Genomic DNA, 24346 nt, shown 5'->3' with positions numbered 1-24346 from the left:
ATTTATCATTTATTGCTGATCTCGGGGGGGGGGGGGGGGGGGAAATATTTTTATGACTGGAACTATTCATACCAATCTTTTTAATGCATATTATTCTGATGCTCTGACAGGCCTGTTATATATTTGCATTTCAATAAGAATAAAAGTTGAAGTTGCAGAAAGGATGCAAAGAGGGGAGAAGATGTGTCAAGGTAGACACAAAATGCTGGAGTAACTCCGCAGGTGAGGCAGCATCTCTGGAGAAAAGGAATGGGCGACATATCTCGAACGGAAACGTCATCCATTACTTTTCTCCAGAGATGCTGTCTCACCCGCTGAGTTACTCCAGCATTTAGTGGCTACCTTCGATTTTTTTCTTGCACATGAGTAGCATGCACTTGGGGTTAGATACTTTAATGGAAGAATGAAAGGTGGAGAGTACGGAGAAACAACATTTGGAGGGGGTAAGAGGCAGTTAAAAACAAATTTAAAAGGTAGAAACTATGTAGTTCAGACAGGAATCTGAGCTAATGGGCACAAGACCAATGCTTGGAATAGTGTGAGGGAGTAGGAACATTAAATTAAAGGCGCAGGTTTGGGGAAAGGTCCTTTCAATTTTAATCATAGGCCTTCTCAAAAATCACTAGACTTCCAAAGATTTAAATTTACATAAATTGTTGCTACTGTTAATGGAAGCAATTGTTTGTTTGAATCGTTTTGCATTTATTATGCTCCGTAGGTACTGTAGTAGCCATTTAGCTTAACTCGCTATGTTATAACTATAACCAGTTACCTTTAAATTTTATCTGCCTGTAATGATGTTGGTGGGGTTTATACGTAGTCTGAGGTGTGTTTGCGGCTGGGATTCTCGCGCAGACTCGCTAGTAGTTTTAGTTTAGTTTGAAGAAGCATGGGGGAGAGGTCGAAGCTTTCGATCTTGCATGAGTTTGACCATAAGTAAGATCAAAATGTACTTATACAACAAGAAGTTCACATGAATATCTTACTGCTTTTACTACTACAATAAAAAAACTATTAATCAAGAGTGTGTTTGGAAGATTTATCTTTCGACAACATCGAATGTCTCGTGGAGAGCTCGTGAGTGCGCTTCGATTATCTCCTGATCCCCTGCCTTCAATCACAGTGACTAAAGGAAAGATTCCTTGAAACAATATAAAAATCTGTCACTACACTAGAGTCGAAAGCTACCTTACTATCAGGAGGTAGAAGATTGGTCCCATAGAAGAGGGACAGAAGATTGGGCTGGATCTCTGAGAGATTACTGCCAGTAGAACTGGTTCCGTAGAAGTGGAACTGAAAACTGGTTCCGTAGAAGAGGAACTGAAGAAGCTAGATCTCTGGCAGAGATTGGTTTTAGAGCCTACCTGCCGGTAGGTTAATGGACAATCACGCGACTTAAATGAAGATTGAAAACTTCGCTGATCGAAGGTGCGAATAGAACAGCTATTGTATTATGCTGTAAATTTGAAAGCTGGAATGCATTGTCATACCCCCATCCACATCAACGGGACTGAGGTGGAGCGCGTCTCCAGCTATAAATTCCTCGGAGTGCATATCTCGGAGGACTTGTCCTGGTCCCTGGTCCCCAGTGATAACAGTTGATGTGAATTCCCTGGGCAAATAGAAGGGCCTGCACTTTAACATCAGGTATTCCAGGTCAGCAGAGCAGTGACTACCAATCTTAACAACGTCCGTGCACCATGTGTTATTCACATAAATGCATAGTCCGCCGCCCTTGGTCTTACCGGAGTCTTCCACTGATCTGTCGGCCCTGAAGACAGTGCGTCCCTCCAGCTCAATGGCGTTGTCTGGGATGTTGTCCTTTAGCCATGTCTCAGTGAAGACCATGGCGTTGCGGACAGGAAAGCACTACAACGGGTGGGTGAAAACCGCGCAGCACATCATCGGTGCCCCGCTCCCTGCCATGGATGCCCTCCACCGAAAACGGTGTCTGAGACGGGCTGGGAAGATCATCAAAGACCCCTCACACCCCAACCATGGACTGTTTGCCCTCCTCCCATCAGGGAGGCGGTACAGGAGCCTCAGGTCACGTACCAGCAGGATGAGGAAAAGCTTCTATAACAACACAATCACACTGCTGAACTCGGAGTCCCGACGATAGACTCTCTGGTCCCTCCGTCCCCCTTTGTTTAATCATTCTGTATTTCCTGATTATTCAGTATCTTCTCTCTTTCTATTTTTTTTCTTGTCTTTTCTCTTTATGTACAACTACTACGGTCTGACGCAAAACTGCATTTCGTTGTACTGATACTTGTATTTGTGCGATGACATTAAAGTTGAATTGAATTGAATTGAATAAAAACAGCTTCTTAACAAGATGCTGTGGAAGGTTTAACTGTTTTGTTGCATTTATAGTAAAATTACAGGCTCTGATAAAAACTCTAGAGATGTATTAGAAGCCAGTTCTGCTAAGTTTTGGAAGGCAGCCAAGATGCGAGTAAAACTGGACTACCGGGTGCTTGACATTAGTATGTTTTGAAGTTGAGATAAGACGCATTCTTTCTGAACTGAAGTTGCTTCTATACTTTGAAAATAATTGGATATTTTCTGAATGTCCAGTTTTGTTTTGGATTCTTTCGGGTGTTTATGGAACATGGCCCAGAATGTTTATCAATAATGACAGATGCGAACTAATTGCCCAATTAGCAGATTTGGCAGTCTGCCAAGACCTGTTTAATTCATGGAGCCCGAAGTAGCAGGTAAGCTAGGCGAAGGAGTGCCACCAGAGGGAGCCATGGAATCTTCAACAAGTAAGCCAGGTGAAGAAGAGCTGGAACAGAGAGATCTAGCCAATGAACAAAGAAGCCCACCGAAAAAGCCCGAGTTGCATTTCTGGAGAAATGCCAGAAGGAGAGAAACAAACTATGGAAGCGGGTTATCGATTTCATAGAGATTCAGGATGAACTCATGCGCCTTGAAGAGAATGCTGAAAAAGTAAAATCTAATCATGGACGACTTGAGTTTGCACAAAACCACAACTTATTACTGAGCCTATCACTGCCTGATGAGAAAAGCAAAGAGCAAAATCAGCGGTGTCAAGAAGCGATTGAATAAATTAACGGCGTCGTTGACAATGTGGAGAAATGGTTAGCTGAAGTTGATGAAAGGACGGCGGATCCTGCAGCAGGATGTTTTTGATATATTAAATTGGAAAATAAGAAAAAATAATATACTCTCCCAAAGATCACTACTACTATAGGATACCTCATTTGGTGTTTGAAAAGCATTGGAGGTTTGGAGCCTCCGTGATTTAACTTACGGACATACTGACCCCGATAACCGTCGTTGTGACAATGAACATCAAGCACAACGACCGTTACGGGATCTTTACTATACTTGCCTACTTGTATTACGTTTTTGTTACTGTATTTTTCTCCTGGTATTGATGAAGATATTTCCCTAGATCTTTATCAAAACATATGTATGAGGGGCCATATGACGTTTATGAATTAAATATTCATGACTAAATGTGACAATTTTTAATGTCACACTTTTGGTGTCCAAAATTGTCGGAAAATTATGAAAATTTGTCTGTTATGAAAGTACAAGATTACCTCTAACAATTAATTTGTATATTACTGTTCCTTGTTCCAATTGTGTGTGATGCAGTGGTTAGACTGTTGCTCTTTTTTTTCTTTTTCGTGATAGTAATATATTGAAGATTGATGTTTTTGTACTCGAACTATAAATACAGTTTTTTTTCGAAAAGGATTCGGCATTATTTGTATGTTTTTTTGCATCATAGATTTCCCTTTTTTCTTAAACCTGTTCTATGCCTTAATCTTATTCAGGCAAGCATGCAGAAGACATATTTGGTGAACTGTTTAATGAAGCCAACAACTTCCACATCCGAGCAAACTGTCTTCAAGATAGAATTGATCGTTTGGCGGTTAAAGTTACTCAATTGGACTCTACCGTGGAGGAAGGTAAATAATTCCTCTCTGTGCTAATGTGATGATTATTGAGTTACGTGAAGAATTGATATCTTTTCCATTAGTTTACTAGACTATAGATATGTAACAATGCTTATTTTTTCGACATTTACTATTAAAAGTCCAAGGTTACAATACTCAGATTCTTGCAAATTAATTACGCATATTTTGCATATGTTTTTATTTACTTGCCCTCTGGTACCAGGAAATAGTGAGCTAATCTATCCATATCTTTCTCAAAGTTTATATTTCTCTGTTAAAAGGAAACATTGAATATAAATGTACTAATTTTTAGAATTTTTAGAATTATAAGTAAATGTGAATTTAAACACGGTCAATTTTCAAAAAAATAAATCATTAATGAGAGTCAAGAACTTACCAAATGATTCGTGAAGCTTATGATTTTTGTTCCAGGTTCCTCCTTGTGTCTATTCCACAATGTATAGAGGGCCTGAACATAAGCAGTAGTGTCTCATCACTTGCCACTTCCAAGACCTTTGTCTTGGAATGGGCCATGCAGTTCACAAGCTATTCCTTCAGTAACAGGTCTTCAAAGTGTCTGTGAGGCTGCTTTTCATAACTCAAAAGGGACCTTTCTGAGCCCAGAAATGGGAACCTGATGTGGTCGGACCCTTGTAAGTAATTTACTTAGCTTTCCTTTGTGACCTGCACAGCCACAAAGCTTGTGATCCATACCTACCTATATACTCCTTGCCTCCCCTCCCCACAGATCATGCTTCCTTATTCCCAGCAGTCGCCCAATCCTCCACCATCATTCCTCGATCAATGATCACAACACCAACATCGGAGTCTCTTGTTCCCACAACCTCCCCTCAGGAATCTAGTTGCAGAATCCACCATTAATCATTTCTAAATATTTATGCATTAGTACAATTTATAAAAATGTTCAGGAGCAGTTGAAAACTATCTGTAATCTTTTATATATTATAAATATAGTTATAAAATACAAAAGCAAGGATATTTGTGATAAATCTTTAAACAAATTAAATTCCCACTGGTATTATGAATTGTTTAATTCTGGTAATAATGCTTAAGGATGAAACTGGGATCGTGAATTATGAGAATGATAACAGTTATTAGTATCAAGTTAAAACATCAGGGAAACCGGGGTGATTGTTAGAATAGAAAAGATGAAGGGGAGATTGGGACTGAGTACGGAGTGAATTCAAAATAATGAAGGATTTGGATAGAGTATTAAAGAGTAAACTATTTCCAGGTCAATAACCAAGGATTTAAAAAAAAAAAATTTTTATAAAGCAAAAGCTCTTCTGGTGTCATCCTATGCCAGTTTGATTCTATGCAGAATCTATAAGCATACATACAAACATTGAAATTATAAATAAGTACAGACCATTTCATCCCTTGAGCCTGCTTCACCATTCAGTATGATTATCATAACTTGATTTCTTCTTAACTGGTAAGATTTCGAGAATTGCTTATCACGAATCTAATAATTTCTGCCTTAAATATATAGAAAGCCTCTGCTTCCACAGACTGAGGAAGAGATTTCAAAACATACGATTCTCTCAGAAAAACAATTTTGCCTTGACATTGTATTATATGGGAACTGCTTATTCTTAAACAGTCGCCCCAAGTTTTAGGTTCTTCCACAAGAGGGAACATCTTCTCCATGATCCTATTGTCGGGCACCCACAGGACCTTATTTGTTTCATCTAATAATAGATTTTGGCATACATCCTGTTATTATCTGGTATTGTTCTCAATTGTACTGAATACAGCCCCAGCCTATCCAACAGTTTCATATAAGAAATCTAACATATTCATTCTACCAGTCCAGTAAACCTTTCTTGAATGCTTTTGAATGAATTTATTACATTCCTTAAATAAGTACAATACTCAACACAAAATGATCTTGATGGTCAATGTCATTTGAATCGTCTCATCCGTGCCCGCTATATAACTGAAACATAACGTTACCTATTTTTGTATTATTTTCCACTGCAATTTATGCTAACATTCTTAGCTTTCCAAATAAGCGAGTTCAGTATTCCGACTGCGCATGCCCAGGTCAAAGGTCACTATGCATAAACAGCCCTGGAAAGCAGTGGACCTTCATTTCTTCTGTTTTTTCCAGCTTTGATTCTTCTAGGTAAGGAAATACTGCTTTTAAATTATGAAATAGTTGTATTTATTGTTCCTTTGTTAAAAGCTGAGATTATTTTGTTGTTTTTATTGCCTTATTATGCTTTGGTGAGTGAGCGAGATCGTGCTCGTCCGTGGTCAGTGTCGGGCCCGGGTCTGTTGAGTTGCTGCTGGGTCGTCCCCATCCCTGGTGTCTCGTCCCTGTCTGGGAACAGCTGGAGGTGGCCAGAGGTGTCGGGCTGGGCCGGCCTTGCAGCCGGCGTGGGGGAGAGGCTAAGTTGCTGCAGCGCTATGTGTGTATGGCAGGTGCTCGGCTTTCGCCGGAGCCGGGGGATTGGCTGCAGCCGGTCCCCGGCCCATCGGGGAGCGGGGTTGGGCTGGAGTTGGTGTTTCTTCTCAGCGCTGGCTGTGGGCCTGGGTCATTGTTGTCGTTGGTCCAGGGCGGTCGGTTGGCCTGGCGGGAGTTGAGCTGGGATTGGTGCTTCTTCTCCATGCTGGCTGTGACCAACAACACCAGCGGCCACCAGGCCCACAGCCAGCCAGGAGAAGAAGCGCCATGTTATAAGTTTGAAACATAAGATTATTAAGGGTTTGGACACGCTAGAGGCAGGGAACATGTTCCCGATGTTGGGGGAGCCCAGAACCAGGGGCCACAGTTTAAGAATAAGGGGTAAGCCATTTAGAATGGAGACGAGGAAACACTTTTTCATACAGAGAGTTGTGAGTCTGGAATTCTCTGCCTCAGACGGCGGTGGAGGCCGGTTCTCTGGATACTTTCATGAGAGAGCTAGATAGGACTCTTAAAGATAGCGGAGTCGGGGGATATGGGGAGAAGGCAGGAACTGGTTACTGATTGGGGATGATCAGCTATGATCACATTACTGGGTCGAATGGCCTACACCTGCACCTATTGTCTATTATCTATTGACACCAGCGGCCTCGGGCCCACAGCCAGCGTGGAAAAGAAGCGGCAACTCCAGCCCAACCCCGCTCACCGATGGGCCGTGGACCGCCAGCATCAACCCTCCCCCCCGGTGCCATTAAAAACCGAGCACCAGTCATGCACACAAAGCACTGCAGCAACTCGGCTTCCTCCCCGCGCCGGCTGCAAGCCCTACCCGACACCTCCAGCCAAGGCCAGCTTTAAGCCAATTGGACCTATTGCTTCCAATTGGGGCCCCGCGCCCAAGGGGGACCCGCGCTAGAGTAATCTACTCTCAGCTCGGATAGATCTAACCCGCGTGGAGGGGGGAGAGAAGGGTGGAGAGAGAGTAGAGGGGTGGAGGGGGAAGAAAAGGGTAGATGGGGAGGGGGGTGTGAGGGGGAATGGAGGAGAGGGGGAGGTGGGTCGTTCCCATACGATCCCGGGGCAGCGCTCCCGCCCCTCCAGTCGCCGTGCTTCACGCACACAGCCCCGGCTCCAACAAATAGATCTTCTCCCGTCCAATCAGCCGCTGTCTCCAAGGACATTGTGTCCAATCACATAATTAGCAACTACGGTAAATGCTAATTATGTGATTGGACACAATGTCCTTGGAGACAGCGGCTGATTGGACGGGAGAAGATCTATTTTTTGATTGGACGGGAATTTTAAGGCAAGCTGGTTGGTGATTGGATGCAACCCCCTTAGAGACAGCGTTTGATTGGCCGCCAAATAAAATTGTCAAATCTGTAACACAAATCGCTGGTCGGTGCGAACTCAGTGGACTATCTGGTTGTATCGCCAAACTAAGCAGTATAACATGCAGGTACATTCATTTAAAATTAAATTCAGTGATTATTTCACATGATTTCTCACTGTGTAAAGCTCAATATCTGACCAATTTCTGTTTAACACGTTTGGTCTGCCGTGAGCATTTTTCTCTTCAAAACAGTTCATATCTAGCAAACCGATCAACAAACCAGACAGCAGTTGGATGCAGTCATAGAACCATAGACAATAGGTGCGGGAGTACAGGCCATTCGGCCCTTCGAGCTTGCATGGCCATTCAATATGATCATGGCTGATCATCCAACTCGGTATCCTGTACCTGCCTTCTCTCCATACCCCCTGATCCCTTTAGCCACAAGGGCCACATCCAACTCCCTCTTAAATATAGCCAATGAACTGGCCTCAACTGCATTCTGTGGCAGGGAATTCCACAGATTCACCGCTCTCTGTGTAAAAAAACGTTTTTCTCATCTCAGTCCTAAAAAATTTCCCCTTTATCCTTAAACTGTGACCCCTTGTTCTGGACTTCCCCAACATCGGGAACAATCTCCCTGCATCTAGCCTGTCCAACCCCTTAGGAATTCTGTAAGTTTCTATAAGATCCCCCCTCAATCTTCTAAATTCTAGCGAGTACAAGCCGAGTCTATCCAGTCTTTCTTCATATGAAAGTCCTGACATCTCAGGAATCAGTCTGGTGAACCTTCTCTGTACTCCCTCTATGGCAAGATTGGGAGCCCAAAACTGTACCAATATTTCAGTTGTGGTCTCTCCAAGACCCTGTACAACTGCAGTGTAGAACCTCCCTGCTCCTATACTCAAATCCTTTTGCTATGAATGCTAACATACCATTCGCTTTCTTCACTGCCTGCTGCGCCTGCGTGCCTACTTTCAATGACTGGTGTACCATGACACCCAGGTCTCGTTGCATCTCCCCTTTTCCTAATTGGCCCAATTCAAATAGTCTACTCTCCTGTTTTTGCCACCAAAGTGGATAACCTCACATTTATCCACATTATACTGCATCTTCCATGCATTTGCCCACTCACCCAGCCTACCCAAGTCACCTTGCAGCCTCCTAGTTTAGAGGGGTTTAAATGGTTTAGAGATGTTTAGAGGGCTTCAGATGGGTTCAGGTGTGTTTAGAATTGTTTAGAGGGGAATAGAGGGGGTTTAGAGGTGTTCAGAGGGTCCCAGAGGGGTTTAGAGACGTTATAAGCCCCCCGTGAGAAATTGTAATTCTCTGAAATTGAAGATAGACATAAAGCTGGAGTAACTCAGCAGGACAGGCAGCGCAGTGACTCTGGAGAGAAGACCCTTCTTCAGACTGAACTGAACTCGCGTCGGTGAGAGTACTTGTGATTGTCTGAAGAAGGGTCTCGACCAGAAACGCAACCCTCTCCCCAGAGCAGCTGCCCGTTCCGCTGAGCCACCTTCAACTTCAGAGCCAAACAAAAAACACAGAGTGCTGGAGGAACTCAGCGGGCCAGGCGGCTGCCTCACCCGCTGGGTTTCTCCAGCATTTTTGTCTACCGCAAAACGTCAATGATTTCGGGAATGCTGAGGCGACACGGTGATAGAGAGGGAGTGGGAGCGCTAGAGAGAGAGACGAGATGGGGAGCGGGCGAGAGAGAGAGGGGGGGGAGAGAGCAAAAGACAGACACAACGTGGGTCGGTAGGTGAATGACTAACCTGCACACCAGGAAGAAGCCCCTTCTCGCGGTCCGGGGCCCTCACTCATGATGAATTTAATGAAATTCTCAGCGTGTCATCAATCTACATTCCTCATTAAATGTAATTGTGTTTTAAACAAGTATTAATGACGCCGTGTGAATTTTATTCAAAGGAACACGGCGTCATTAATACTTGTTCAAAACACAACATTTACTGAGGAATGCGGATGGATGCAGATTGATGACATTGCATAACAAGGTGTTAACTACTTCATGTTAAGAAGTGCTAACAGTACTAGTTAACAAATCGTTTGTGTCTGATGGTTGTGCAGCGGTTGTTATACATGTTCGTTTAAAAAAAAAATCCAGATGGCTAATTAAAAAAAATCTTTATTTAACAAAGAGAATTCGTATTTCCGTACGAAATACGGAACATTAGTGCGGGGCCCCGCTTAAGCGCGGGGCCCAATTGGGAGCAATCAGTCAAATTGGCTTAAGGCCGGCCCTGACGGTAGAAGTCCAAAGGGTAGGATGAGGCTGAAATTTTATGCCTGGGCTGGTTTTTCGCTGATAGTTATTGGTTTTCCAAGATCTAGTTAATTAAATTATTTTTTTTTCCATAGCGCAGTCACTAAAACAAGTGGTATTGTAACATGTACTTTTCAGAGGTGATCTACACATTTTGTTTGTTACTTGTAGGCTTACATGCAAGCAATTTTATATTAAAACTAGACCAAGTGCAGACCCGTTGGGTCTGTTTCCCCAACGGCGTTTGCGGGGGGGGGGGGTGAGAAGGGAGGGAGGGAGGAGGAGGAAACGGGATAGATTTGGGAGGGAAAGGAGAGCGGGGTAGGGGGTGAGGGATGGGGGAGAGAGCTTTGGGGGGGGGGGGGGATGGGGGGGGGGGAGGGGGGAGGGGGGAGAGGGGTGGGGGGAAAGAGGGGAAAGAGTGGGGAGGGAGGAGGAGAGGGGTAGCGGGAGTGATGGAAGAGGGACAGAGTGTGGGGGTAGAGAGGGAAGGGGGGTGGGGGAGAGAGGGAGGGGGTGGGGAGAGAGAGGGATGGGGGGAGGAGGAGAGTGGGAGATAAGTGGGAGGGAGAGGGAGGGGCAGAGGGGCAGCGGGAGTGGTAGAAGAGGGACGGGGAGTGGTGGAAGAGGGACAGAGGGGTAGTGGAAGGGGTGGGGAAGAGAGATGGGTTGGGGTGGGAGAGGCGTGGGGTAAGGGGGTAGAAGTGGAAGAGTGGGGAGGGATGGGTAGGGGGAGTGGTGAAAGAGGGACAGAGGGGTAGGGGGAAGGGGGTGGTGGTAGAGAGGGAAGGGGGTGGGGGAGAGAGAGATGGGTGGCAGAGGGAGAGGGGTGAGGAGAGGGACACATAGAAACAGAAATTAAGTGCAGGAGTAGGCCATTCGGCCCTTCGAGTTTGCACCGCCATTCAATATGATCACGGCTGATCATCCAACTCAGTATCCCGTACCTGCCTTCTCTCCATACCCCCTGATCCCTTTAGCCACAAGGGCCACATCTAACTCCCTCTTAAATATAGCCAATGAACTGGCCTCAACTACCTTCTGTGGCAGAGAATTCCAGAGACTCACCACTATCTGTGTGAAAAATGTTTTCCTCATCTCAGTACTAAAGGATTTCCCCTTTATCCTTAAACTGTGTTCCGCTTGTCCTGGACTTCCCCAACATCTGGAACAATCTTCCTGCATCAGACAAATGCAATTCAGGACTTTTCTCTTCACAAGCAAAGTCAGAATGACGGTTAGTGAAGAATTTGAATAATCACTGAGCGTTCTCTATGACAACAATGTATTTGAGCATTGGGCATTGTGACATCACACGATGGAACGTTCACCATGGGCTGGGCTCCTGCAAAGGCATATGTAAATTAATCCATTCCGATTGGACATATGTGAACATCGGGCATTGTGACATCACACGATGGAACGTTCACCAGGGGCTGGGGCAGGTGCTGCTTCTATGGGTGAGAAACCAGTTTATTTTTGAAATATTGTGGGGGGGGGTGAAGGATTTGATTAAAAAAGTGTACTTAAACACGACGAAATGTAATGAGCAGTGGATACTTAGAAAGAAAAGTGAAATCTCTACCGAAATGGAAAATATGTTGGCGATTCTGCGTCCGGTTTCGGAGTTGCGGGGAATCAAAGGAAGAAACGCGGCCGGAAGCCGTACATGCAAATGGATCCATTCCGATTGGACGTCTGCGAGCGTCGGGCTTCGCGATTGGACGTCCGCGAACATCGGGCATTGTGACATTGTACGGCGGGAACGAATCGAAAGGCAGGAAGGGCGCCCTACGGCAGGCGGTCGGATGGGGCGAGAGTTTTAATATTATACTAGACCAAGTGCAGACCCGTTGGTCTCTGGAGTCTCTGGAATTCTCTGCCACAGAAGGTAGTTGAGGCCAGACCCGTTGGGTCTGCTCCCCCAATGATGTGATCCCCCAACCCAATATTCCACCATGCACCCGTCTCCTCCATTGGAACTGAGCCCGTTCCCAAATGTAAGATTGCAGCCCTCCCCTGCCTGCTGCAGCAGTGAAAAGTTCAGTGTTCCTCTCTTGCAACTTTGTTTCGAAGTGTGTTGGAAGCTGACATGTAATTGGAGAAGCCTGTTTATTTTTGAAATACTTGGGGGGGTGGGTGGGGGGGGGGGGAGAAGGATTTGATTAAAAACATGTACTTCAAGACGACGAAATGAAATGAGGAGCGGATCCTTAGAAAGAAAAGCGAAATCTCTTACCGAAATGGAAAATATCTCGGAGATTGAGCGTCTGGATTGGGCGTGGCAATGAATCAAAGGAAGAAATGCAGCCGGCAGCCGTACATGCAAATGAATCCATTCCGATTGGACATCTGCGAGCATCGACCATTCCGATTGGACATCTGCGAGTATCGGGCACGAATCGAAAGGCAGGAAGGGATCCGTACTGCAGGCGGACGGACGGATTTGAGTTTTATATATATACTAGACCAAGTGCAGACCCGTTGGGTCTGCTCCCCCAATGGTGTGATCCCCCAAACCAATATTCCACCATGCACCCGTCTCCTCCAATGGAACTGAAGCCGTTCCCAAAAGTAAGATTCCAGCACTGCCCTGCCTCCCTCAGCAGTGGATTAAAAAAAAAATCCAATGGCACCTTCCCTGCCTGCTGCAGCAGTGAAAAGTTCAGTGTTCGTGTCTTGCAACTTTGTTTCGAAGTGTGTTGGAAGCTGACATGTAAATGGAGAAGCCTGTTTATTTTTGAAATACTTGGGGGTGGGTGGGGGGGGGGAGAAGGATTTGATTAAAAACGTGTACTTCAACACGACGAAATGAAATGAGGAGTGGATACTTAGAAAGAAAAGCGAAATCTCTACCGAAATGGAAAATATCTCGGAGATTGAGCGTCTAGATTGGGCATGGCAATGAATCAAAGGAAGAAATGCAGCCGGCAGCCGTACATGCAAATGAATCCATTCCGATTGGACATCTGCGAGCATCGGCCATTCCGATTGGACATCTGCGAGTATCGGGCACAAATCGAAAGGCAGGAAGGGCGCCGGTCGGCAGTCGGTTGGATGGCCCCAGAGTTTTATAGATATATATAGATAGATAGATAGATAGATAGATAGATGTAGCTTAGATCTGTTTGGTCCATTAACTCGCAGGCACTTTTTAAGCGCACATTTTGATTACTTTTCATTCTACCATAGAGATATAAAGTCTATAATAGACTTTATATCTATAATAGACTTTATTACAATTTCTATGATTCTACAGACCTTGGCTGGGAACCTGGGGCTCATCAAAATTGTTCCCAATTGGGCCCCACACCTCCTAAGGTCGACCCTGCCACTGGCCGCCCCCAGACAGGGATGAGACACCCGGGAGGGGACGGGGATGGCCCAGCAGCAACTCAACAGACCCGGGCCCCGACACCAACCACGGACGAGTACGATCTCGCTCACTCACCAAAGCATAATAAAGCAATAAAAATGACAAAATAATCTTAGCTATTAACAAAGGAATAATAAATACAACTATTTAATTAGTTTGAAACCAATATTTTCTTGCCTCGAAGTATCAAAGCTGTAAAAAACAGAAGAAATGAAGGTCCACTGCTTCACTGCTTTCCAGCAATAGGCATAGTGAACTTTGATCTGGGCATGCGCAGTCGGAATACCGAGTTTCTTTATTACTTGCTGCTCTTACCTACTTGCTTTTAGTGAATCACACATTAGGACCTAGATCCCTCTACATCTTGGAATCCTTCAATCTTTTACCAGTTTGATTGGTTTTTTTCCTGCCAAAATAGACAATTTCTCATTGTCCTCTATTTGATCTTAAACATGCTACTTTTTGCCTCTTGGTTTAGACATCGGATAGAGCTGGGTTTTTATGTGATCTTGACTGCAGTGTTTTATAACCAAAGCATAAATGTTAGTTTTAGTGATACTCTTGGTCCTCAATGGCACGTTCCAGTTCAGAAGAGACACGAATAAAAGTTAATATTTGATCTGATGTATGAAATAGTTGTTATAATATTAGAACTCATTGTGTTGCTATCCTGATAGTCAGTGCCATCTGTATTATTGAACCTAAACTAGATCAAAAATACTGGAGTAACTCAGCGGCTCAAGCAGCATCTCTGAAGAAAACAAATAGGTGAAGTTTCTGTTGAGAGTTGGGGAAGGGGACACTAGACGTTTGGGAAGGTACTGAACAAAACAGAGTGCATCGATGACTCGGGAAAGATGCCCACAATGGTCCATTGTTGGCTGGGGACGAGATGATAAAGAAGGAATATAAATGATTAAATTAGGGTGAGGGGACGTTGAGAGAGAATGTAGGGTTACTTGAAGTTAGATAAATCAATATTCATGCTGTCGGGTTCTAAGCTGCCCAAGCGAAACGAGGTGCTGTTCCTCCAATTTGTGTGTGGCCTCACTCTGACATAGGAGGAGTCGAAGGTTAGAAAGGTCAGTAAAGGAGTGGGAAGGGGAATTAAAATATTTGGCAACTGGGAGATCGCATTGGCCAAGGTGGACTGAGCGTAGGTGTTCTGTGAAATGCTTGCCCAGCCTGCGCTTGATCTCTGCTTTCTCCAGAGATAAGGGCTGACTCGGTGAGATACTCCAGCATTTTGTGTCTATCTTTGATGTAAATGAGCATCTGCAGTTTACAACAAAGATAGACACACGCATCTCACACCCTCATTAAACCTAAATGTCATCAGGAGATATAGCAGATACTATAGATAGATGAATACTATAGATAAAGTGCTGGAGTAACTCACCGGTTTCGGGCAACATCTCTGGAGAAAAAGGATGGGTGACGTTTCGGGTCACTTCTTAAGACTGAAAGTAGAGGGGAAGGGAATGTCATCCATCCTTTTACTCCAGAGATACTGCCTGACCCACTGAGTTACTCCAACACTTTGTACCGATGTTTGGTGTATATACCAGCATCTACAGTTCCTTTCTACACAGCAGATACTATGGTGCCTTTGGTGTTAGTGATCAAAGATATATTATGCCCATGAAGCTTTTCATGGTAACTTGCAGTATGCTGGAGCATAGTTGGGCCAGAGCCTATACTGTAATAGGAGAATCATAATAAATATAATGGATTATGAAGTTAAAAAGTCCCTTGACTTTTATAATCTGATATTTTATGCAAATCATTTTTAATGATTTGTTAATTAAGCTATATTTCTGAAACAGACAAGGTACTTTTCACTTATGCTAGTGATTGCTATTCTGAATGAGGTTTAATATGAAGTGTTATGCAGTTTCTTTACAGGATATTAACATGAGGAAAGCTTTCAAGAGCTCGACAATGCAAGACCAACAAGTTGTTTCGAAGGGTTCAACTCCAAACCCAGTGTTGGAAATGTATAATAAGAGTGACAAGCCACCTCCACTGAACATTCTGTCACAGTACAGGTATAGATATCATATGTACACTGGCACTACCTGTTTTTTGGGCTTGAGATATCTTTAGTGCAATGGCAGTTCTCTTTGTGCAAAGCTGCTCAGTTGATTTCAATTCTCAGTTACCTTTATAGGATAGGCAAAAATAAGCTTTGTGGCTTCAGCCTATTCCTTTTTCGGTCATTGATTATGTGAACGTTGTGTGAGTGGATACAGTGTTGGTTCATATTCACACAGATTGTAAAGTTTTGTTCTTTTTAATGTGTGACCAAAATAAACTATTCATTCATTCATTCATTCATTCAAAGTTTTGACGTATCCTAAATCCTTGTTATCTTTTTATTATATTCAACTTGTTTAGAGCGTTCGTTACTGTATTAAAATTGGAGGTATAGGGACAAAGCATGCACGGACTTGTAGGGCCGAGATGGCCTGTTTCCGTGCTGTAATTGTTATATGGTTAATTCAGCTTAATGTATTTCATATACTAATTGATGGATGTGCTGCTGTCCTTGAATGGCACCAGTCAACCGCTGCACGGCTTAAATTGTTTGCAAGTGATATAATACAGTGGAGAGCGCCTTCCATCTTACTACACAGCATAACCATTCATGCCCTTATTGACAAGGTTGAGTAGAAGAGGCAAATGCTCTGTGCCAAGGTGCCTGGTCTGAGATGAAAAAAGATAAAGCACGAGATCTACATATAGATTGGGTGAATCAAATTGGCAGGGGTGCTGAGGAAGAGGATTTCTTGGAATGTATGTGGGATAGTTATCTAAATCAACATGTAGAGGAATCAACGAGAGAGCAGGCTATTTTAGACTGGGTATTGAGTAATGAGGAAGGGTTAGCAGTCTTGTTGTACGTGCCCCCTTGGGCAAGAGTGACCATAATATGGTTGAGTTCTTCATTAGGATGGAAAGTGACATTGTTAATTCAGAAACAATGGTTCTGAACTTAAAGAAAGGTAACTTTGAGGGTATGAGACGTGAATTGGCCAAGATTGACTGGCAATTAATTCTTAAAGGGTTGACGGTGGATATGCAATGGAAAACATTTAAAGACTGCATGGATGAACTACCAAAATTGTTCATCCCAGTTTGGCAAAAGAATAGATCAGGGAAGGTAGTGCATCCGGGGAAATCAGGGATAGTATCAAAGCGAAGGATGATGCGTACAAATTAGCCAGAAAAAGCAGCATACCAGAGGACTGGGAGAAATTCAGAGACCAGCAGAGGAGGACAAAGGGCTTAATTAGGAAAGGAAAAATAGATTATGAAAGAAAACTGGCAGGGAACATAAAAACTGACTGCAAAAGTTTTTATAGATATGTGAAAAGAAAGAGATTAGTTAAAAAAAATGTAGGTCCCTTGCAGTCAGAAACAGGTGAGTTGCTCATGGGGAACAAGGATATGGCGGACCAATTGAATAACTACTTTGGTTCTGTCTTCACTAAAGAAGACATAGATAATCTGCCGGAAATAGCAGGGGACCATGGGTCAAAGGAGTTGGAGGAATTGAGTGAAATCCAGGTTAGTCGGCAAGTGGTGTTGGGTAAATTGAATGGATTAAAGGCCGATAAATCCCCTGGGCCAGATAGGCTGCATCCCAGAGTATTTAAGGAAGTAGCTCCAGAAATAGTGAATGCATTAGTAATAATCTTTCAAAAACTCTTTAGATTCTGGAGTAGTTCCTGAGGATTGGCGGGTAGCAAACCTCTTTTTAAGAAGGGAGGGAGAGAGAAAACAGGGAATTACAGACCAGTTAGTCTAACATCGGTAGTGGGGAAACTGCTAGTCAGTTATTAAAGATGGGATAGCAGCATATTTGGAAAGTGTTGAAATCATTGGACAAAGTCAGCATGGATTTACGAAAGGTAAATCATGTCTGACGAATCTTATAGAATTTTTCGAGGATGTAACTAGTAGCGTGGATAGGGGAGAACCAGTGGATGTGGTGTATCTGGACTTCCAGAAGGCTTTCGACAAGGTCCCACATAAGAGATTAGTATACAAACTTAAAGCACACGGCATTGGGGGTTCAGTATTGATGTGGATAGAGAACTGGCTGGCAAACAGGAAGCAAAGAGTGGGAGTAAATGGGTCCTTTTCACAATGGCGGGCAGTGACTAGTGGGGTACCGCAAGGCTCAGTGCTGGGACCCCAGCTATTTACAATATATATTAATGATCTGGATGAGGGAATTGAAGGCAATATCTCCAAGTTTGTGGATGACACTAAGCTGGGGGGCAGTGTTAGCTGTGAGGAGGATGCTAGGAGACTGCAAGGTGACTTGGATAGGCTGGGTGAGTGGACAAATGTTTGGCAGATGCAGTATAATGTGGATAAATGTGAGGTTATCCATTTTGGTGGCAAAAACAGGAAAGCAGACTGTTATCTAAATGGTGGCCGATTAGGGTCAAGGGGAGTTGGAGAGACCTGAGTGAAATCCATGGTTAGCCAGGATTGTGGTGTAGGGTAAATTGAATGCATTAAAGGCCGAATAAATCCCCAGGGCCAGATAGGCTGCATGGCAAAAAGGATTTGAGTAAGGAGTAGTTCCAGAAATACTGGATGCAGTTGTATAATAATCTTTCAAAACTCTTTAGATTCTGGAGTAGTTGCTGTAAGTTTTGGTCTAGCAAATCGAGGAACCCCACTTTGCCATAGAGGGAGTGAGAGAGAAAATGGGGACCATTACAGACCAGTTATGTCTAACATCGGTAGTGGGGAAAGACTGGCTAGAGTCAGTTTATACTCTCTAGAGGGGGATAGCAGCACATTTGGAAAGTGGTGAAATCATATGGACAAAGTCAAAATGGATTTACGAGGGGTTGAATCAGTCTAGAATCTCAGGAAGATTTTTCGAGGATGTAACTAGGACCGAGATGAGGAAAACGTTTTTCACACAGAGAGTGGTGAATCTCTGGAACTCTCTGCCACAGAGGGTAGTTGAGGCCAGTTCATTGGCTATATTTAAGAGGGAGTAAGATGTGGCCCTTTTGGCTAAGGGGATCAGAGGGTATGGAGAGAAGGCAGGTACGGGATACTGAGTTGGATGATCAGCCATGATCATATTGATAAGAGGCCGAATAGAAACATAGAAACATAGAAATTAGGTGCAGGAGGGCCATTCGGAGGGTTCGAGCCTGCACCGGCAGGTACAATATACTCATGGCTGATCATCCAATCATATCCCGTACCTGCCTTCTCTCCTTATGGCCTACTCCTGCACCTAGTTTCTATGTTTCTATGAGATGACAGCAGAGAGGACCGAGTCTCCCTGCACCTGGGAGTAGTGTACAGAGAATTGTCATGAGTTGACCACCGCAAATGTTGAACACACAACATTAGCGATATGTGTGTGATGTGGAAAGGCGAACATCACAGGTGGGCCCCAGTTAAGTCTGCGAATTGGGGAAGTTGTTGTGCAGGTTCCCCAGAGGGTAAGGCCACAAATCATCTTTTTTTCCCTACAGACTTCGATGAGGATTACAAAAGGGAACCTTAACTGGGGACTTTGATCTGAACACACGTGGAAATGTAAGGGCATCAAAGGTTACGGAGAAAAGGCAGGACAATGGGATTGAGAGGGAAAAATAGATCTGCCATGATCCAATGGTGCAGCAGACTGGATGGGTCAAATGGCTTAATTCTGCGTGTACGTCATATGAACTTGTGAAATGCCTGCCACATTGACTGGCCTGTGTAATGCCTTCTGAAAGGTGTTAAGAAGTTTGGAAGATTCCATCTCCAACCTCTTGCTGAATTTTCTATTGAGACAAAAGGTAGATGATCAGCTCCAGATCCAACTGTGTAAGTTGATGTTTTGAGTTGCCATATGCAACTTAAAGAATCATAATGCAGAGAACACTGCACCAAGAACTACAGTTAAATTAATCGGAAGTTGGAATTTTCTTAGCATGGACACAATAGCCTAATGACCTTCTTCTGTGCATAATTTTTTTTTAAAATAAGGGTTCCTTTTTTGATCTGGAAAGGATGGTGATTTTAATCCTCGGAGGTGTTTGCATTAATGTGACTCATTAACTATTGGTACTGAATTGAGGTCAGGCACCGGACAACTGAAATCTTTGCTCCTTCATTAATTCGTTGTCTGCTCCACTTATAGCTTTGTTTGTACCACTGGGAGGATACAACTGTTTCATGGAGTAGCTGGAATTATATCTGGAACACCAGTTTTGCTATTAAACTAGTTGATCACCTTTGATGTGAATCTGGAGGCAGCAATAACAGTTCCACAATCTGAGTCACAGCAGATACCTGGCTTGATGAACAGCCAGACCGAAAAGACTGCCCAGAAGCTTTGCTAAGCTTGAGAGTACCATTTTCTCTCGTGGTATCTGAATCTTCGCATCTTTAATTCTCTGTAAACGGGTCAAATTTTGGTCAAATTTTGGTCGATTCTGATCACATATCTATATTACTAAAAGTCTGATCTTGACCGCTTTTGGCCCACTGTGCTGCGATTTCCAAGAGAACGCCTCCACTTACGGCCGTCATTTTTGGCCACCTTGCTCAGAGCCCCCCTCCGCCTTCCATGACCGGAGGATTTTTCCCATCGATGAAAAATCAGAGAGATATGTTTTTTTTTTTAATTGCCATTCTCTCTGCTGCCCCTGCTGGAGGGAGGGGGAGGGACTATAAAACCAGAAAGTGGTGTGCCTCACTCAGTCTCTGTAAGATGGAGGAAGCCAGAGGGTCATGTCTCTCTGAGCTCTGAATAACACTGAACAGTCTGAATAACACTGAACAAAAATGACAGTCTACTCAACTGTGAGTGCGCTTAATATGGTTTGAAAATTAAAATATTGTTGGTTTGAAGTAAAAAGGCACTGCTTGCAAATGGTTGTTTTTTGGGGGGGAGGGGTTGGGTAGAAGTGAAAAGGCACTGCCTGCAAATGGTTGTTGGGGGGTTTGGGTTGAAGTGAAAAGGCACTGCCTGCAAATGGTTGTTGGGGGGTTTGGGTTGAAGTGAAAAGGCACTGCTTGCAAATGGTTGTTTGGGGGGTTTGGGTTGAAGTGAAAAGGCACTGCCTGCAAATGGTTGTTTGGGGGGTGGGTTTGGGTTGAAGTGAAAAGGCACTGCCTGCAAATGGTTGTTGGGGGGTTTGGGTTGAAGTGAAAAGGCACTGCCTGCAAATGGTTGTTTGGGGGGTTTGGGTTGAAGTGAAAAGGCACTCCTGTAAATGGTTGTTTGTCTAAACTTGACAACTTCCTGTTTGCACTATATTGATTTTAGATAAAACGCTACCACTAACGTCTGTGATTTTTGGCCATCTTACTCAGTTCTCCTCCGCTCATCTGATGCAGAGGATTCTTCCCATCAATGAAAAACAAACGTGTTATTAGTGTTTAAGAAATGTTGAGAATCTCTCTCCTGTCAATCACGCCATGAAGGCCACACCTTTTCCGGTGGGAGGGGGAGGGATTATAAAACCCAGAAGTGTGGGTGTGGATCAGTCTCTGCATGATGGGGGAGGGGGAGGTCAGGACTCTGAGCTGTGAATCAACTGAACACACTGAATGTCTACTGAACTGTGAGTGTGATGTTTTGTGTGGTTTTATGGTGGTTTTTTAGGTGGTTTGAACCTGCTTGAAATAGTATGAATGCATTTGAATGTGGTGGCCTTGCACGAAATGGTATGAAATTGCATTTGAATTTGGTGGCCTTGCACCCTCCTTGAAATGGTATGAAACTGCACTTGAATTTTGTGGCCTTGCACCCTGCTCGAAGAGGTAAGAAACTGCACTTGAATTTGGTGGCCTTCCACCCTGCTTGAAATGGTAGGAAAATGGATTTGAATTTGGTGGCCTAGCACTCAGCTTAAAATGGAATTTCAAGGAATAGCTGTGAGTCAACTGCCAGCCCACCAGCTGTGAGTGAGCTGCCAGCACATCAGGCTTGAGGGACTGAGCCGCCATACCAAGAATCTATTTGGCCCACAATGTCCATACTAGCCCTCTGAAGACCAGTAGTCCCTGCAGCCAACAAAACCCATGCCAGCACTCCAGAAAGCTCCCCCCCCCCCCCCACTGGCCACCCCACCAATATTGGAATTGGTGGAGAGGTGCAATATTGCGTCGGGGGATCAGCCCTCCCGTGTGAACATGGGACCCAACGGGCCCCACTTAGTCTAGTTAGCTCTAAAGGGCCATAGGTAGGCCCATTTTTAATGCTGTGGTATTTCATTATGATTTAATAACTTTCAAATTTTGCCGTCCATGTCACAGGTTGTTACCCTTATTTACAGAAACACCCATGTACAAAATTGTAAATAACTTGGCTTTAGATAGTGTGAGTCATCAGATGACCTTTGAGAACGACAGCTGACAATATTAATCATGGCAACCATAGAAACAGCTTTTCATCAGATCACCTGCAACTAGAGTGAAAGTGCTGTGCAAAAGTTTATCACTGGCTATAAAGTTAGTATAGTCTGCTATCAAAGTAAGACTTGCAAGCATAGTTGGAAAGCCAGCACTTAAGGTGTGCTTAGGGGTAAATAGTTAATATCAATGTCCAGTTGATAAGGTTCATTTCATTTTAATGTGGATGTGTTTATGTCAATTAAAGTCATAATTTAATTACAGCCTAACCACGTGCAGTGTGCAAATGGAGGGTTTAAAAAAATAGAACTCGTGCAATGTATATGTCGCCTTTATGTTTTTATTTGATGTATATATGCAAATTCATTCACTGATGAAGGGAAGAACTAAGCTCACTTTCTACAATGGAAGAAAGGTGCAGAGAAGTAAATTGAGCACAGATAAAGTGCATTTTCTGGCAGATAAGGAAGGCAACCGATTAGTAAGACCAAGAGCACAATGTAGATTTTTGAAGCAATTTGATGAATGCTTGCCAATGTTATGTTTAAGGTGCAGCATTCACGATAAAAGGAGGCTATCCACAGATCTCTTGCCTGTCACCGCCTATGGTCCCAATACATGGTCCCATTCCTTCTCTCCAGAGATGCTGCTGCCTGTCCCGCTGAGTTACTCCAGCATTTTGTGTCCTAATACATGGCTTGTGGTTGGTTTGGACAGTAACTTTCACTGATGCTGTCATTGGACCAGCAGTGTCAATTATACAACTGTATTTCAACTCCCCTACATTTTCCAGTACTTGGAAAAGCATCATCAAATATGTCTGAAGGAGTGCAGTGATACAATGATCTCCATTCCTCCCACTGGTGATGGTGGATGCATGACCATCTGTTTCTGTGGCACTTTTTGTTGAAGTGTTTAATACAGTAACTTTGATTTGCAGTGGCAAGGATTGGCAGAAATTATCATACATGGTACAGTACAGGAATAGGCCCTGCAGCCCACGATGTCTGTACCAAGCATATCATGCTTCTCTGATAAGAAATCCCTTATTACTGAAAACTGCACCTTTGTAACGAGACAAATAGCATGAGAATGCAGATAGAGTCTGATTACGTTGAGAATGACAGACAAATTATTTCTGTTCCAATGAGTTCTGAGAGAATGTAGATAGTGGTCCTAATCCAGAAATAGAAATTTAAATCATGGCACTTGCTCTAAAGAATCACTATTGTAGCTGGCTAATGATTTCTGAGTATGCTCATAAATTATCAGGAACATAACTGCTGGTGATAAAACTAGTTTTGCTATCTGCCATGTTGAATCATCAGAACTTATTCAGGCAGAGAATCCTATTCAAAGTAATGAAGTGTTGCTTTAGCCCCTGTCCCACTTACGTGTCCTTGGCAAGCTAATTACGCGACCTCGTGGTCATGTTGAGGTGCGACGGTCCCACGAAAGTTGCACGTGACTTCATGTGTCCGCACAGCCTTCTGGAGCGCGTGATGTAATTTGAAGATGGACACAAAATGCTGGAGTGATTCAGCGGGACCGGCAGCATCTCTGAAGAGAAGAAATGGGTGACGTTTCGGGTCGAGATCTCTTCTTCAGTCTGAAAGAAGGGTCTTGACCCGAAACGTCATCCATTCCTTCTCTCCAGAGATGCTGCCGGTCCCGCTGAGTTACTCGAGCATTTTGTGTCTATCTTCAATTTTCTTGGCCCCGCTCTGGGAGTAGAAGTGGGGGCGGATCGGGACTGCAACGGCCGTGAGCCACAGGCCAAGCTCGGCGATCGTTTGCCTGCTTCTGCTGCTGTTGGAGGTGAGATGTTGCATCGCGCCAGGGTCTTGGGCCTGTCCCACTTTGACCGTCAGTTAAGCGACAGGCCGGTGGTGTGCAACGATTTTGTTCACTACAAAATTTCGGAGCGCGCGCACAATACCGCGCACAACTCCATACCCCTCCGCCCTTCTCAGTGGGACCGGCCCCGCGTGGCCACACGATGCCCGTGTGCCTCAACACGACGATGAGGTCACGTAATTTGCGTGCCAAGGACACGTAAGTGGCACAGGGCCTAACAGTAGGCTGTTTGCCTACTGGTCCATTGTGACGTAATTAGTGCTTCAATGGAATTTTAATCGGCAGTGGTGGGCTATCATATACGGCCATTAATGAAGAACTTTGGGTCGGAATTCCGTATTCTGTTGTTTAGGAAGGGCTGAAATTATTTTTGTTTAATTGCAGAGATGACAAAAAAGATGGACTTAAATTTTACACGGATCCATCTTATTTCTTTGATTTGTGGAAAGAGAAGATGCTACAGGATACTGAAGATAAGAGGAAAGAGAAAAGAAGACAGAAGGTACATAATATGATAGTGGTGGATTTTAAAACTGCAATATCCTGAAACTATTAATAATTAATTTAAGTCTTGATACCACACTCTTTCTTCCTATGACGAGGCATCACCTATAATTTGATTAAAGTCCTTAAAAATAAAATAACGTGGAATTAACTTTCTACAATCTTAAAATTGGACATTTAACCCAGAATTATAAAAAGTCTACCTTCAACAGTTTGCAAACTCAAATCTGCAACT

General features: G+C 43.8%; 1 protein-coding gene across 2 annotated transcripts in view; it reads left to right on the top strand.

Annotated features, from left to right (window-relative positions):
* Positions 1-24346, top strand: part of wasf3b (WASP family member 3b) — a 66925-nt gene that overhangs the window by 24407 nt on the left and 18172 nt on the right. For both annotated transcript variants that reach the window (XM_055636912.1, XM_055636913.1), the window contains exons 3-5: positions 3813-3947; positions 15257-15410; positions 23992-24109. In XM_055636912.1, the coding sequence (XP_055492887.1) occupies positions 3813-3947; positions 15257-15410; positions 23992-24109 (407 nt within the window). The remainder of the gene's footprint in view (positions 1-3812; positions 3948-15256; positions 15411-23991; positions 24110-24346) is intronic.

Source organism: Leucoraja erinacea, chromosome 6, assembly GCF_028641065.1.
Source record: "Leucoraja erinacea ecotype New England chromosome 6, Leri_hhj_1, whole genome shotgun sequence".
In the NCBI taxonomy this organism is placed as follows: domain Eukaryota; kingdom Metazoa; phylum Chordata; class Chondrichthyes; order Rajiformes; family Rajidae; genus Leucoraja; species Leucoraja erinaceus.
The sequence above is the reverse complement of the archived record's forward strand: the minus strand, read 5'-3'. Positions and strand labels throughout refer to the sequence as shown.